At 40.4% G+C, this 17,482-nt stretch overlaps 1 protein-coding gene across 9 annotated transcripts in view; it reads right to left on the reverse strand.

Annotated features, from left to right (window-relative positions):
* Positions 1 to 17,482, reverse strand: part of NEK11 (NIMA related kinase 11) — a 330,810-nt gene that overhangs the window by 62,310 nt on the left and 251,018 nt on the right. Inside the window, exon 17 of one of the 9 annotated variants that reach the window (XM_078354244.1) lies at positions 17,213 to 17,337. The exons of the other annotated variants lie outside the window; for them this stretch is intronic. Coding sequence (XP_078210370.1) covers positions 17,328 to 17,337 — 10 coding nt within the window. The 3' untranslated portion in view covers positions 17,213 to 17,327. Of the gene's footprint in view, positions 1 to 17,212; positions 17,338 to 17,482 lie in introns of those variants that run through there. 9 annotated transcript variants of the gene reach the window in all.

Genomic DNA, 17,482 nt, shown 5'->3' on the forward strand with positions numbered 1-17,482 from the left:
TCACTTTCTATAGACATTACTTTATTATTAGCCTTACTGTACATTGCATTTTTGTAAAACGGAATTAAATAAATGTCTCTCAGGTAACTCTGAGTTAAGCCCTGATCAGCAAAATATGCCATACATATGCATCAATTGGTAACTTGGTTTTCCAATCCTTTTGACAAAGAGTTTGGGAAAAATACATTTTCAAATGAAATAGAGTTTCAGTCTCTCAAAGGCAAAGACTGTTCTATTTCTCCACTCTATAGCAGTAAATACTATTCTCTGCAAATAGCAGAGGCTCAATCAAGGATACTGAAGGCAACAAGAGTTCACACTTGCTTATTGAGGTTTGGTTTATATTTCTTGAAAGCTGATATAACTTCGGAGACTATTTTTAATCCCAAAATAGGAGCGACAGGATAAGAAGATAGGTGGAGGGCTTCTAGTTTCTCATTTTCCACATAAGTCACTTAGAAGGTATCATTCCCTCCTAACAAGTAAAAAGCTGAACAGAGTTCTTAAAAAATCAACAACTCTTTTAGGGTCCATTAGAGAGGTGAGCAAATAGGGCAAACCATGCCCCCAGTACTGGAGAGACAGGCAGGTAAATCCATGGAGTCATGGCTTACCAGACTAAACTCACAAGTAGAAACCATTGTGGGAACCAGTGCTGAGGTAGGAAAACATGAACTATCCCTGGACACTCAGTGTGGACAAATCTGAAAACTAAAAACTCCAGGGAAATCCAGTTATACAGGGTCCCCGTAATTGTGTGAGATATGCCTCCAGGAAGTTGACAATATTATATGGGAGAAACAGCCCTCCATGCTTCCAGTAGGGGGAAAAGAGAAAAACACATTTTGAAATATATCATTGCACTCTGTTCTTCTTAGCAAGGCTTGCTCTTAGGAGAAATTAGTTAACCAGAGCCTAATCTACTAATCAGAGCCTAACTGGCCCAGGCAAAAGTAAATGTCCAACTCCAGTTAGTTCTAGCCTTCCATGTGGAGGAAGAAAAATACCCAGCTCTAGCCCACTCAACATGAGAGAAGGGAAATACCCAACTATAGCCCACTTTAGCCATTTTGCCCTTTAGAAACTGAGAAACACTTCAAAGTTCACAGCCCAGAGGCACAGACACATTAAAAAACAGAGAACTTATTACTAGGAGTGTAGAATGCTTCTCCTCCTGCTACACTTACCACAACATTACTAAAGGCCTATTTACAGCTGAGTTTTTACTCAGTGTAACATGTTTGGTTATCAAGACAAAATTATATGACACACTAAAAGGTAAAACAACACACTTTGAAGAGACAAAGTACCAGAACAAAACGTGGCAGGGATGTTGAAATTCTAAGACTGGGAATTTAAAACAGCAATGATTATGCCAAGGTCTCTGATGGATAAAGTAGATAGCATGGATGAAAAGATGGGCAATGCAAGTAGGATTTCCTGAATCCTAAGGAAGAAACAAACAGAAATGCTAGAGATAAAAAAGGAGGGCCCAAGCCAAAATGGCTGTCTAGACACAGTCATGAGACAGGGACATTGGGAATACTGGGATACTCCAAGCAGATCTTTGGAGAGAAGGCGTTGAGAGTGGTTAGAGGGAGGACTCAGATGCTTAGATGAAAGGGGAAGAAGCTGGGAACTCTGCATGGGGCTGTCAAGCACCAAGATTCATTCCTGCCCCAGAGTGACTCTTTGGAAAAGGGTGAGTTGAATAGGTAAGGAATGGCCTGCTCTTGCCATGAACCTCTGGAATCCTAGCAGCAGAAGACCCCAAGACCCCAAGGACACTTGAGCTGGAAGGGAGAACTGTTTAGAGATGTGGAAGGGGTGAGACTCCAGCCTGTGCAGAACTCAGAGGGTTCGGTGTGGGAACACCTGCAGTGGAGCCAGGGACATCCAATTTTCCAAGGCTCACCGTGCTCCTTTAGGAGACTTTACATATCGCTGTTGGACCTAGGCAGAGTAGAGCAGTCTTGCCTGTGGGATGGGGCCAGTCTAATTTGAGCATTCCTATGTCTTCTGGCTTCTCCTGGCGCCCTACCCTTACCATGCCTGCTAGCAATGCAACCTCAGATGCCCAACCAGGATATTTCCTGGGGGCCCTCATCATAGCTCTTTCACCAGCAGGCCACAGTTGACTGTTGGAGAGCTCCAGCAGACCCACCCCTACCAAAAGACACCAGCTCACCTGAAGCTTCCCTTCGCCGTTTTGCTAGCATGCACTCACCAATGATCTTCTGGCCACTGTTTTGCTGCTGTTCGTGTGTAGGCAGATTTTCCCTCCCTCCCCTGCCAGTGCACATACCACAGTACTGCTTCTGCTAGTGCAAGCACATCCCAGTGCCCCCTCCACAGATGTGTGGGCACCTACCATGCTGCTACCACAAATGCATGCACAGATGCTGAAAATCCCTCCCCTGCTGCCTCCAGCACAAACACACACACACATGCTGGCAACCCACCCCTACCTGTGCCGCACCAAGTCATGCTACTGCCGCCACCAGTGTGAGTGGGTGCAGGAATGCCATCACACCACTTCCACTGACGTTCCACCGCAACTGACACATGTATAAATCATGACTCTGCCTCAGCTGCTGGCATGTATGAGTGAACACAAATCCCACTGCCATTGCCCCACCAGAGCTCTTTGGCCAGCACCAACTATTGGCATGTTGTAGCTAGCAGACCAGAAACACCTCGACCCCTCCCCTCTGCCCCCCACCCCCCAGTGTGGCAGGTTCCTAACCTCAAGAGTCCAGAGAACAAAACTCAGGGACTGGTACCAGCCTCCAGAGATAGAGCACACAGCTCAGCTTTTCCATAAACAAAGCCAGAGGCCTGAACCCACCCTGTACCACAATCAAACTCCCAAGGGCATCAAAGAAGAAAAAAGCAGAAGACCCATGCAAAAGAAAGCAGCTTCAAAGATTGAAGAAACATCAACCCCCAAAGATGAGAAAGAACCAGCACAAGAACTCTGGCATCTCAAAAAGTCAGAGTGTCTTCTTACCTCCACACAACTGTACAAGTTCTCCAGCAATGATTCTTAACTTGGCTGAAATGACAGACGTAAAATTCAGAATATGGATAGAAAAGATCACAGAGATTCAGAGATAGTCAAAACCCAATCCAAGGAATCTAAGGAATACAATAAAACAATACAGGAACTGGAATATGAAATGGCCATTTTAAGAAAAGACCAAACTGATCTGATAGAGCTGAAAAACTCACTTAAAGGATTTCATAATACAATTGCAAATAGTAACACCAGAATAGACCAAGCTGTGGGAAAAAATTCAAAGCTCAAATGCTGATTCTCCAAATTAACACAGACAAAAATAAAGAAAAAAGAATAAAAAAGGACAAACCTCCCAAAATACGGAATTATGTAAAGAGACCAAATCTATGACTCATTGGCATCTCTGAAAGAGGAGAGAAAGCAAGAATTATGTAAAGAGACCAAATCTATGACTCAATGGCATCTTTGAAAGAGAGGGACAGGAAGCAAGCAACTTGGAAAATATATTTAAGAATACTGTCCATAAAAATGTTGCCAGCCTTGCTAGAGAGGCCAATATTCAAACAGGAAATGCAGAGAACCCTAGTCAAATACTATACAAAGATGAGGATCCCCAAGACACAGTCATGAGATTCTCCAAAGTCAAAATGAAAGAAAAAATGCTAAACGCAGCTAGAGAGAAGGGGAAAGTCACCTTCAAAGGGAACCCCATCAGGCTAACAGCAGACCTCTCAACAGAAACCCTACAAGCCAGAAGAGAGAGGGGGCCTATATTCAGCATTTTTAAAGAAACAAAATTCCAATCAAGAATTTCATACCCAGCCAAACTAAATTTCATAAACAAAAAACAAAAACATAACGAAAAATCCCTAACATCCTTTTAAGACAAGCAAATTCTAAGGAAATTCATTACCACCAGATCTACCTTAGAAGAGGTTCTTTAGGGAGTGCTAAATATGAAAAGGAAAGACTGTTACCAAACACCACCAAAACACACTTAAATATATAGACCACTGACACTATGAAACAACTACACAATAAAGTCTGCATAATAACCCCAGCTAAAAACATGATAACAGGATCAAATCCACACATATCAATATTAACCTTGAATGTAAGCACACCAAATGCCACAAAAGGCACAGTGTTGAGTTGGATAAAGAAGCAAGGCCCAACTGTATGCTATCTTCAAGAGACCCATCTCACATGCAATGGCACACATAGGCTCAAAGTAAAGAGACAAGAAAAATCTGCCAAGAAAATTGAAACAGGAAAAAGCAGGGGCGCTATTCTAATTTCAGACCAAAAATATTTTATACTAGCAATAATCCAAAAAGACAAAGAAGGGCACTATACAATGGTAAAGAGTTAGATTCAACAAGAAGACCTAACTATCCTAAATATATATGCACCCAACACAAAAGCACCATGCTCTGAGAGACCTATCAAGGGACTTAGATTATCACACAATAATAGTGAGAGACTTAATCATGCCACTGACAGTATCAGACATAACCAAGGCAGAAAACTAACAGATATTCAGGACTTGACCTTGACATTTGACCAAACTGACCTGATAGACATCTACAGAACTCTCCACCTCAAACAACAGAATATACATTCTTCTCATTGATATGTGGCACATTCTCTAAAATCAAATGTACATTCAGCCACAACACAATTCTCAGAAGATTCAAAAAATCAAAAGCATATCAACCAAGCTCTCAGTCCACAGCACAAAAACAAAACAAAACAGATATTAATACAAGGAGATCTCTAAAAACCATACAATTACATGGAAATTAAACAATCTTCTCCTGAGTGACTTTTGTGTAAGCAATACAGTTAAGTTAGAATCAAGAAATTCTTTGAAACTAAAGAGAACAAAGATACAACATACCAGAATCTCTGGGACACAGCCAAAGTAGTGTTAAGAGGAAAGTTTACAGTGCTAGATGCTCACATCAGAAAGTTAGATCTCAAATTAACAACCTAATATCAGAACTATAAGAGCTAGAAAAACAAGAACAAACCAACCCCAAAGCTGAAGACAATAAATAATCAAAATCAGAGCTGAACTGAATGAAACTGAGATGTGAGAAACCTCCAAAAGATCAATGGATTCAGGAGTTTATTTTTTGAAAGAATAAGTAAGATTGATACACCACTAGCTAGAATAATAAAGAGAATAAGGAGAAGACCCAAATAAACACAATTATAAATGGCAAATAGGGCATTACCACCAACCTCATAGAAATACCAAAAAAAAAAAAAAAAGAAAAAAGAATCCCTGAGAGACTACTACAAACATCTCTATGGATGTAAACTAGAAAACCCAGAAGAAATTGATAAATTCCTGGAAACCTACAACCTCCCAACAATGAACCAAGAAAATGAACGCTTGAAAACAGACCAGTAATGAGGTCTGAAACAATCAGTGATAAAAAGCCTGCCAATAAGAAAAAGTCCTATACCAGAGAGATTCACAGCTGAATTCTTCCAGATGTATAAAGAAGACCTGTCACTATTCCTACTGAAACTATTCCAAAAAAATTAAGGAAGAGGGACTCTTCCCTAACTCACTCTATGATGCCAGTGTCATCCTGTTACCAAAAAATGGCAGAGACACAACAACAACAAAACTTCAGGCCAATACTTTTGATGAACACAGATGCAAAAATCCTCAACAAAATGCCAGCAAACCAAATCCAGCAGCACATCCAGAGAAGGTTTTTGATAAAATTCAGCATATTTTCATGTTAAAAAACCTCAGTAACTAGGCATTGAGGGAATATATCTCAAAATGATGAGTCATCTATGACAAACCCACAGCCAACATCATACTGAACAACCAAAAGCTGTAAGCACTCCCCCTGAGAAACAGAACAAAACAAAGAGGCCCATTCTCACCATTTCTATTCAGCAAAGTACTGGAAGTCCTAGTCAGGGTAATCAGGAAAGACAAAGAAGTAAAAGGCATCCAAATAGAAGGAGAGGAAGTCAAACCATCCATTTGTAGATGATATGAATCTATACCTGGAAAACCCCACAGTCTCTGTCCAAAGGCTCCTAAATCTGATAAACAACCTCAGCAAAATTTCAGCCTACAAAATCAATGTACAAAAATCAGTAGCATTTCTATAAATCATCAATGTCCAAGCTGAGAGCCAAATCAAGAACACAATCTTTCACCATAGCCACAAAAAGAACAAAATACCTGGGAATACAGTTAACCAGGGAGGTGAAAATTCTCTACAGTGAGAATTACAACACATTGCTCAAGGGAATCAGAGATTACACAAACAAATAGAAATATATTTCATACCCATGAGTAGGAAGAATCAATATTGTTAACATAGTCATACTGCCCAAAGCAGTTTACATATTCAGTGCTATTCCTATCAAACTACTAATGACATTCTTCACAGTATTACCAAAAAACTATTTTAAATAATGGCCAAGACAATCCGAAGTTGGAGGCATCACATCAACTGACTTCAAACTATATTACAAGGATGCCATAAACAAAATAGTAGGTACTGGTACAAAAAACAGACCCATAGACCAATAGAATGAACAGAAAGCCCATAAATGAAGCCACACACCTACAACCAAGGACATGGATGAAGCTAGAAACTATCATTCTCAGCAAACTAACACAAGAACAGAAAACCAGACACTACATGTTCTCACTCATAAGTGGGAGTTGAACAATGAGAACACATGGACACAGGAAGTGGAAAATCACACACCAGGACCTGTCAGTGGGTGGGGGGATAGGAGAGGGATAGCATTAGGAGAAATACCTAATGTAGATGACGAGTTGATGGGTGCAGCAAACCACCATGGCATGTGTATACCTATGTAACAAACCTGCATGATCTGCACATGTACCCCAGAACTTTAAGTATAATTTTTAAAAATTTAATTTAATTTAAAACGAAAGTTGACTTGGATTAGTTGTAAATGTATACCGACAATTCTAGGGAAACCACTAAAAAAAGTTAACTGATATGCTAGAAAGGAGACATAAGGATATCTGCTCAATTAAAACCATAAAAAGAAATCAATAGCATACTAATTAAAAACAGATAGTGTGTCCATAATATAGAGTATTTTGCAACAGTTAAATAAAATGGGGAAGATATAACTTTATGTAAAAGGCAATCTATTGTTTTTAGAACCAAATTGGCCTTAAAAATTGTTTAATGCAAAAAATTTACACATAACAAAATTATACCCGCACAATATGATGTGCACTCATCTCTAACTTTTCCTTCATGATTCTCATGATAATGTACTACAGGTTGAGTATTCCTAATCCAAAACTCCAAAAAAAACCTCATGGGAGCATTTCAGATTTCAGGTTTTCATATTAGGGGTGCTGAACAAAATATTCCCAAATCCAAAAATATCCAAAATCTGAAAGACTTCTGGTCCTAAGCATTTCAGATAAGGCATACTCAACCTATTCTATTCAAATCAGCCTTAAAAATCCTTATTTGCCCTCTTTAAAAATAAAAGGCAGAGAAGGACTGGAAGATAAAAATGGAACATAGAACAGAGATGACAAATAGAAAATGGTAAGAAATAGGGTAGGTATTAATCCAACTACATCAATAATCACTTTGAACACCAATGATCTAAACGTACCAGTTGATAGATAGAAATTGTCAGGGTGGATCAAAACATAAGATCCAACTACATATTAACTAAGGAAACTCACTTTAAATATAAAGACACAATAGATTAAAAGTAATTGGTTGGAGAACAAGACACCATGCTAAAACTCAAAAAGAAATCTAGAGGAGCCTCAGTAATTTCAGACAGAGCAGATTTCAAAGCAAGGGAAGCTATGAGGAGTAAATAAAGGCATTACATCATAATAAAGGAGTCAATTCTCTAAAAAGTCAAAACAATCCTTAACACACACGTTCCTTAATGTGTATATGCCTAACAACAGAGTGTCAAAATACATGAAGCAAAAACTGACAGCACTAAAAAGAAAAATAGATAAATCCACTATCTTCACTGGAGACTCAAAATCCTTCTTTCAGAAACAGACAGATCCAGCAGATAGAAAATCAGTAAGGACAAAGTTGAGTGTGACAATACCATTGATCAAAAGGATAAAACTGACACCTATAGACTACTTCATTCAACAGCAGCAGAATACAAATCTTCTCAAGCTCACATGTAAGAGTCACCAAGATAGACTATATTTAGGGCTATAAAAGACATTTGGAATTTTTCACAAAATAGAAACCATACAATGTCTGCACTCAGACCACAGTGGAATTAAATTAGAAATCAATAACAGAAAGATAACTGGAAAATCCCAAAACACATGGAGATTAAACAACACACTGCTAAATAACACATGGGTTCAAGAAGAAATCTCAAAAAATTTTTAACATATTTAAAATATTTAACATATTTCGATCTAAATACAAAATAGGCTGAGGTGGAAGGTTCACTTGAACCCCGGAGGCAGAGGTTGCAGTGAGCCTACATTGCTTCAGTGCACTCTACTCGGGGCAACAGAGAGAGTGAGACCCTGTCTCAAAACAAACAAATAAACAAAGATCTTTGGACCATTCTTGAAACAGATCAAATTGCCAAATTTGGGTCTCAACTCCCATGATACACCATTAGCTCTTGTTCTGGAGGCGGGATCTCTGTGCCTGTTGAGCAATCTCTGGCTGCACCAGAGAGCATGCTTGCTCCTATGAGATTACCTTTTCCTGCAGACCAGCTCCTATGGGCACAGATGGACAGAAAAAACCTGCTATTTCATATGGAGTGGGAAAACCTAGGGCCCTAATATTCTTCCAGTTTTTCTAAGGTTTTACCCATTGTTCTGCACCTGACTCTACCCAGAGTGTTTCTGGCTGCTCTGTTTGCACATTCATGGTACACAAGGGTGACTTACCTCCATGTGCCCCTCACACCAGAGAGGCTTAATGAGGGACAGGTGCAATCCCTGACTCTACCTCCACCTTATGAAGAATCCAAAATAATCTCTGGGTAAATTTTTTGGGTCAATATCTTCATACCATACTGCCGGAGTAAACCTGCCTCCTTTCTGAAGTCCCAGGCATTGGGAGCCCAAATATGGCAGTTTATTCTGAGAAGTGAAAGGTTCATGTTCCAGGCTTTCTTTTTCTAATTTGGCAATTCGAAAACTATTAGGCAAAACTCAGTGATACAGAAACAGAAGCAAAATTTCCTGCTTAGCCTGTAGTACCTGGTGGTGTTCAGGGTTTTCAACACTGAATAATAGATTATAGGTATTTCAAAATACTATAGGAACAACTGTATTGATTTATTTAATTTTATGATAAGCATGCTTAGTTGTTTAAAAATAGCTAGCCCTCAGCTGGGAAAAGTACACTCTACTACAATTCAGGCATGGTCATAGTGGCAATCAAATACATATAACATAGTTTACTTACAGCTCTAAGAAGCAAAAAAGAAACATGAACAAGAAAGGGTCAACAGGAGCCACCAGGAACACTGAAGCAGCCTTGGCACTAGCCACATAAATACTGCCCGCGAAGTCCCTGAACTCTGCTCCCACGTCCCCTACACCCTCAACCCTGGACATCTGTTTTGCAGGTGATAATAGCTAGTGAACCCTCTTTAGGATTGTTTGCTTGGAAGCAGGATTTCAAATCTGTGTAGTGAAAAACTGACAGAACAAACATTTTCATAGTCAATTAGGTACTAACTCATAAAGTCAGGGGCTGTAGAATGGCAACTGAAGTGGCCAAGAAGGAGGGGTAGAAGGGATGGTATTTTTTTGGGTGACCACTTAATACACAATATGGTGCTATTTTTAATTATCCCTCCAGTGTACAGCTGAAGAAACTGAGGCTCTGGAAAGTAAAGGGACTTGTCTAAGACCACAGAGTAAAAGTAGCCAAGTTGCAAACCCAGAGTGCTCAGATCCTAAAAATCCACATTGTTCTCATTACAGCAATTTCTCTCTCTGATGCGTCCTATCATTACTGAAACGGAGCCGATGGAATTAGGGTACAAATGTGGTAAGTGTCAGCTGGCACAGACATTCCTGTGCACGCGCGCACACACACACACACACACACACACACACAGAAATTGTTTATTTAGAAAATACTATGCAAGGAAGACTTTCGTGAAGGAAGATGAAAGCCCAAGGACATAGATGTTACACAAGGGTGACTTATCTGCGTGTAAAGAAGCAGAAGAATGACTAAGGTGCCCCATTGTTAGAAAAGTTTGTTTTGCTTCTGAGAAACAAGGGAAAATGAGAGATGTCAGGAAACTGGAATGGAGCTGGGGATGAAGACGGTTTTTCAGAATAGAGAAGTTTTACCCTCTAGTTACTTGGAATGCCGTTGGCGGACAAATTTCAGCCATCAGCCCTCTTGAAGAACTGCCCTCAGCTCCGCTCAGCTCAGCTCAAGAATGGCCTTGTCAGGGCTCATGCCCTTCCTGCATTCCTGCAGCCAGTAACTGGTAGATGGAGGGCTCTTGAGCTCAGCCCCCTCAATGAACACTGCAGGGCCATCCCAGCTTAGGTGTACCCCGTGCTGTAGCCCAGACCTTGTTGAGATGGTACCACAGCCCACCTTCTCTCTCTGCCTACTCCTGTTTCCTTCCTTGCCCCTCCATAAATGGATCCAGAGAGCCGGCCATCTCCAGAAACCTTTCGACATGAAAATCATCTCAGAGAGTGCTTTCCAATGAGCCCACCTGCTAAAGAGCATTTTTAAAGAACAAGGATGCGTAATGATTAGTTTGAAGTTGCTTATGTCCTTGTGACATGAGGCTTTTATTGCTAGCTTTGAAATATTCAAAAAAGTCAAGTGTACTCACAGAAGATTTGGGTGAGTAAGAGTATATTATTCAGGGTTCTCTAGAGGAACAGGACTAGTAGGATAGATGTCTATATGAAAGGGAGTTTATTAAGGAGTACTGACTCACACGATCACAAGGTGAAGTCCCACAATAGGCTGTCTGCAAGCTGAGGAGCAAGGAAGCCAGTCCGAGTCTCAAAACCTCAAAAGTAGGGAAGCCAGCATTGCAGTCTTCAGTCTGTGGCTGAAGGCCCAGGAGCCCCTGGCAAAGCACTGATGTAGGCCCAAGAGTCCAAAAGCTGAAGAACTTGGAGTCTGATGTTCGAGGGCAGGAAGATTCAACATGGTAAAAAGGTGAAGGTCAGAAGACTCAGCCAGTCTAGACCTTCCTCGTTCTTCTGCCTGCTTTATTCTAGCTGTGCTGGCAGCTGATTAGATGGTGCCCACCCAGATGAAGGGTGGGTCTGCCTTTCCCAACCCACTGACTCAAATGTTAACGTCCTTTGGCAACACCCTCACAGACACAGCGTTGACTGAATTTGCATCCTTCAGTCCAATCAAGTTGACACTTAACCATCACAAAGCATATTGGGGAAAATGAGCTAGATTTTTTACTCTAGATCGATATGGGCCAGAATAGGGACAATAGGGACAGAAGCCCAGAGGATGAGATCATACCACCCACGAGTTTGTAGACGTCTTAGGAAAGGTTTTGAGCTACCATAGGGCATGTCCTAAGGGTTTAAGTCAGAGTTGCCTAGACCTGGAGAGGCAGGGACAAGCTGGCTGACATCTGGGATAGGGAACCTCAGCTTCTACTGAACCTCAGCTTCAGAGAAAGATGATAAGTCATTCCTGGAGCAGGGAAATAAATACAACAGGTTCATTTCAGGGAGAAGTGCAGGAATCTGCTCACTCCTTTATAAGAAATGAGCCTCCTCCTCTGAACTTCCAGGGTGCTGGCTCCACTCAGGTGGCTCCTGGCATTTGCCCTCAGTCTTGTAAATCACACCTCAGATGTCCAATTTCCCAAGCTAGGTTGTAAGGTGTCTCTTTGTTCTATGCCCCAAAGCACAATGCCTCACACCTAACAGACTCTTAAGAAAAATTCCATTAATTGCTTGCAGACCTTGAGACGGCTGAGTAAGAGGTCTGGCTGGCTCTTTAAAGGATCTCTTAAACCTGACACATAAATTTAGAACCACTGGTCTTTGGGTAAAGGAGCCCTTATTTGCTGGTTACCAAGCTTTCTTTACATACAAACTTTCGTTGTTTTGAAATAGAAATGCTGATTTCAATCAGCAGTTCCTTCAGAACCACTGCCTCGTACTAACCTTTTATTTAAAAAACGGAATGCTGAAGGCATAACTAGTACTTTTTCAATGAGATTTGGAAAAAGAATGAGAAAAGAACCATCACTGCACCTCTTTCTCCATTGAAGGGTTATTTCAATCTTCAAACAGAATGAACTTTGTTCATAAAGCACTTGGAAATCTTAAAATAGTAAAATAGTACATTCTAGTCACACATACACACACAGAGAGAGAGAGAGAGAGAGCTTGAATTCAGAGAATGAGAATTCAAGAGTGAGAATGTTGTCAACATACCAATATCAATACCTACCAATTCAGAAAAGCATGTGAAAAGACATAAAATATGATAGCAGACAGACCAACCCTAGAAGCCAGTGAAATATCTTGGGTGTTTCACTTAAACTTTCTGTATCAAAGCTTCTGCATCGTGAAGATAAGTTGGTTTGTACTTATGGCTACAAAATGAAAACAAATAGGTTCCAGAGCATGATGCCAGGTACGTATAAGACCTATGGTAATTAAGAGGCTGCTTTAGAGTTCCTGATGAGATCTAGACTTCAGTATCACTCAGCTCCCACCATTCCCATCTCATCTTGGCAGTGCCTTCCAGCTCTAGTTTTAGAATAACTACACTTCTATTTGAAATGAAGCCTTGCCACTTACTAGCTATATGACAATAGGAGGGGTTCTTCTCCTCTTGAAATACAGACTCTTTACCTATAAACTGGAGAGTCATCTGCATCTCACAGGTATATGGTAAGAACTTCATGAAAGAGAAGGTGTCTGGCTTAGTGCACTCCCTGACACAAAGGAGGCCTACATGGAAAGCAAGTTTTCCTCCACATAAACATTGCTATGGCTTTGGTCCAGTTCAAAAACTGGGCTGGTACAATTATAAACTTCGTGCTACTACCCCATCTCGGGAACATTTTTAGCAAGTGCTTAATGTCTTATCATCATTTTTACCAGTGATTGCTACTGTACCATCAGCTACATATCAGGTTAACAAGGACAATAAAGAAGATAATGGACTTCTCATTTCTATTTAACCTTCTTCAGTCAAGATCTTCCTGTGATTGAAAGTGAAGGAAAAATTTCAAGAATTTGTGAACCAGCTAAATTGGAGACTGAATCAGTTATGAGGTTTGACTTCACTGTTACTTATAGAAACTCCCTGTGCCTTCTGCAGCCTCTAAATAGTTGACTTCGGTCCTCATGGTAGTACTCTACACCAGGGCTGTGCTCCAACCTGGATAAGAGAATAGGCATCTATGACACAGATGCAAAAATGCAGAAACCTGTTATGAGCATCAGCAGTGGCATGCACTGTGGTAGCCATGTGTGTAACCCATTCAATTACCAGGACATGAGACAGCACCATGAAAATCATCTTACCCTTCATCTTCCTCTATAAATACTACAGGTAAGATGTCTACATATAGGAGAAGCAGTGCCCACTTGGGCATAATGTGCTTGTCACTACACTGATCTCTATGGCATTAATAATGCCAGACTAATGCCTGGTCTCTAGGCATTAATAATCTAAAACTGATGACAATAAAATCAGCAGCCCTGGAAAGGTGGCTCCTTCTAGATATCAGAGATTTAGAGCACCACAAAGCCCTACTCCTCATTAAGTTAACTTAAACAAAAGTCTCTGGCTAAATAGCTAAATGAGAAAAAAAGTATCATTTTTATCAATCTTTGCAAGCAACACCACTTGACCCCCAGTAAGCAAGGTTTCTGGTAAGCTGTGTTGGACATCTCAGCTGAAACCTGAGGCTAAAAGTGGTTTCTTCCTTTCCACTCCAAATGTAGATTTGGGGACATTTTGTGTACTTTAATCTCAAGTTTATGTGCTGTAAGACATGACACAGCTTCCTAAATTCCGAAAACTATATGAAAGCAAGTAAAATAGACCACACAATGAAATACTATATTTATAAAAGAAAAAAGTAGATATACGATAGATGGATGGATGGATGGATGGATGGATGGATGCATGGATAGAATAAACTCCAAAAGTTTGATAACATACTTTGTGGGGAAACATCACTCTCATACATTGCTGGTGACAGTGTAAAGTGGCTTTTGGAAATATCTACCAACATTATGTATGCATTTATCCTCTAACTAAGCAATCTCACTTCTAGAAATCTAGCTCAAAGATAAACTGTCAATAAAACTAACAAACAAAGCTGAACGTGCAAGGCTATTTATTACAGCACAATTTGTACTAGCTAAAGATTGCAAATACTCAAATGTCCATCATTAGATTACAGGTTGATTACACAATAATACATCTATACAGAGGAGAACTTGGAAGCTGTAAAAAGAAGTATTCTGCCATATGCTACTGTGCTCCAGCATATATTGCTAAATAAAGGAGACAAAAATGTATATAATATGTTACCAATCTGAATATATTTTTAAATGAAAGGATGACCCATAAAATTTTTAAACATCAAAGGGAGGAAATAGGGCAAGGGATCAAGAGTAGAAGCTAGTCTTCATTAAACATGCCTTTGAATGGATCTGACTTCGGACCCATGGAAACATGTTACATAATTAACAAAGGTAATAAAACAAAAGTAGTTTCAAAAACTGTGAAGCAAAAGAAATCAAGAAAGCTGTGTATACCCACACATAGAAAGTGATTCAGCTGACTATAGACCAGAACAGGCATGTGAGGAGATTACTGAGCTGAGGGAGAGAAGCACCTGAGAGGATGAGAGAGAAGAGTGCTTGGGGCTCACATGGGGCCAGGAATAGCGCCTCTTCAGTCCTTCAGACTTGCCTAACTGGTAAACCTGGTCATTCATCAGCCATTGCATAGAGAATCCCAAAGGGTCTTGCTGCAGAAATGGGAAATAACCAGCTAGAGCCTATAGGACCTTCCCTGGTCCTACATAAGAAAGCTCAAAAGTAAGAACCAAAAATATCAAACTGCTTCCAAGCAACTAAAACAAAGATCCAAGCTATTTACTGGAATACAAAATTATCCAGCACCCACACAGGGTGAGTTTTAGCTCACAATGTCAAAGACATCAAAATAATTAGTGTAAGTATACTCTACTTGTTGAACTAGCTAGAGGAAGTAACGAACATGTTAAGCAGAGACAAGAAAGATGTGACTGTAACAAAAAGACTCAGATCAAACTTCTAGAGATGAAACTTAATGTCTAAGACAAAGAATGTACTGAATGTTCTAGTTAATTTTGCTACAAATCTCAAAAGGCTTATAATGTCTACTTATAAACATACACTGAATGAGATTAACAGATCAGACATTGCAGAAGAAAAGATTAATACATTTTAAGATATAGCAAGAGAAACTATCCAAAATGACACACAGAGAAGGAAAAAAGGCATAAAAAAACAAGCATAGCACCAGTTAGCTGCGGGACAACTTCAGAGAGCCTACACATACAACGTGTAACTGCAGTTCCTAAAGGGGAGAACACATATCCCTGCAAATATTTATTCTTCCTGTGCTGACTGCATGAATTGGCAATGCAAAGGTGATTCAGACCTATCATTAAACTGTTTCTTAGGGCCCTGATGTTTTTCAGGTCATGGACTTTCAATTGGAAAAGTGGGCCCAGAAGCTTCCCCAGACTCTCAGGCCTTTTCCATGGTTTCCCATTATTGAGCTTTTTAGTGAGGTGGATCTGATCCCTAAAAATCTCAATAGAGCAAGACGAAGGAGCCTCCCTCTACTCACACTGTTCCCAGGAACTAAGGCCTCCCAGCCATTGCAAAAACCTGATAAGTCTAAGAGGGAAACCAGCAGTTCAGCCTCAAAATGTTCCGGAAAGCAAGTTCCTCTAACAGCAGACTTGTAGAGGGGCCAGAAACCTTAGGGACAGCTGCTAGTGAGATGCCTGTGACTTTAATGCCAGACCTGACTCTCCTTGTGACAATTCTGTGGGGAATGAAGTTATTCAAACTTACAAGGCTCTAGCATATGACTGTGCATAGATCTAGCTCTGTATTCACAACTGCCATCCAGTTACAATGTGGGCCTATGATGCTAAGTGATTATTTCACTAACATGACATTATAAAAAGGAGAAACTATAGGGACAGAAAGTAGACCATGGTTGTAAGGTACAGGGTATGGTGGGAGGGGCTGACTACAAAGGGGCAGCACAGGGAATTTTGGGGGCTAGAGAACTGTTCAATGGTCTTGATTGTGCTGACAATTATATGACTATTTGCACTTGTCAACATTGATAGAACTGTTTACTAAAAAGAGTGAATCTTATTGTATACAAATCAAAACTTATAGAACTATGTATAAAAAGAGGTGAGATATGCTGCATGTAAATTATATCCTCCTTATTAAAATAAATGGAAAACAAGCGAACTTATTTTATTTTTTTAAGACAACGTTTTGCTCTTATTACCCAGCCTGGAGTGCAGTGGCATGATCTCGGTTCACGGCAACCTCCATCTCCAGGATTCAAGCAATTCTCCTGCCTCAGACTCCTGAGTAGCTTGGATTACAGGCCTGTGCCACCACGCCTGGCTAATTTTTGTATTTTTATTTAAGATGGAGTTTCACCATGTTGGTCAGGTTGGTCTCATACTCCTGACGTCAGGTGATCCACCTGCCTCGGCCTCTCAAAGTGCTGGGATTACAGGTGTAAGCTTCTATACCCACCATAAGTAAGTTTTTAAAACTCAAAAATATTAGGGCTTTAAAACACAAATATATTAACATATGTTATATAATATTTGATTTTTATTAGGACTGATCCCAACTCACACTCTTGTAACAAATGTCTCAAACTTTAATGTGTATACTAATTTCCAAATAGTTTAAAATTCAGAGACTGATTCAGGAGGGGTGAGGCCATTTCTCACGAGTTTCCAGGTGATGTCCCTGGTGCCTGTCAGGGACCACACTCCCTGTGTCCAGTAAGGCACAGGACACCAACGGTCTCATTTGATGTATGAAGCTGAAGCCAAGAGAATAATTCATTCGATGAAGCAGGCCCTCCATGTACATCCCCTTGGCCTCTGTGAGTGAAAGGATCCGTCTTAGTCACAGTGTGCCCCTTGCCCTCCTCAGAGCTGAAAGTTGTCCAGCTGTCATTCCATGGGGCCTCCTTTTTGGCCTCTAGTGGGAACATGGTGCCAGGCTTGGAATTTAATCTGGACTTGAGGTGGAAAAAAAAACAAAAACACTTTTCTGAACAAAAACCCTTCCTGGAGAGCAGAAGCTTCAGGAGGACCATGGAGCCACAAAGGCTCACTTACCCACCCATTCACTCATCCATGCACCTACCACCCATCAGTGCATCT

Source organism: Callithrix jacchus, chromosome 17 (genome assembly GCF_049354715.1).
Source record: "Callithrix jacchus isolate 240 chromosome 17, calJac240_pri, whole genome shotgun sequence".
In the NCBI taxonomy this organism is placed as follows: Eukaryota; Metazoa; Chordata; class Mammalia; order Primates; family Cebidae; genus Callithrix; species Callithrix jacchus.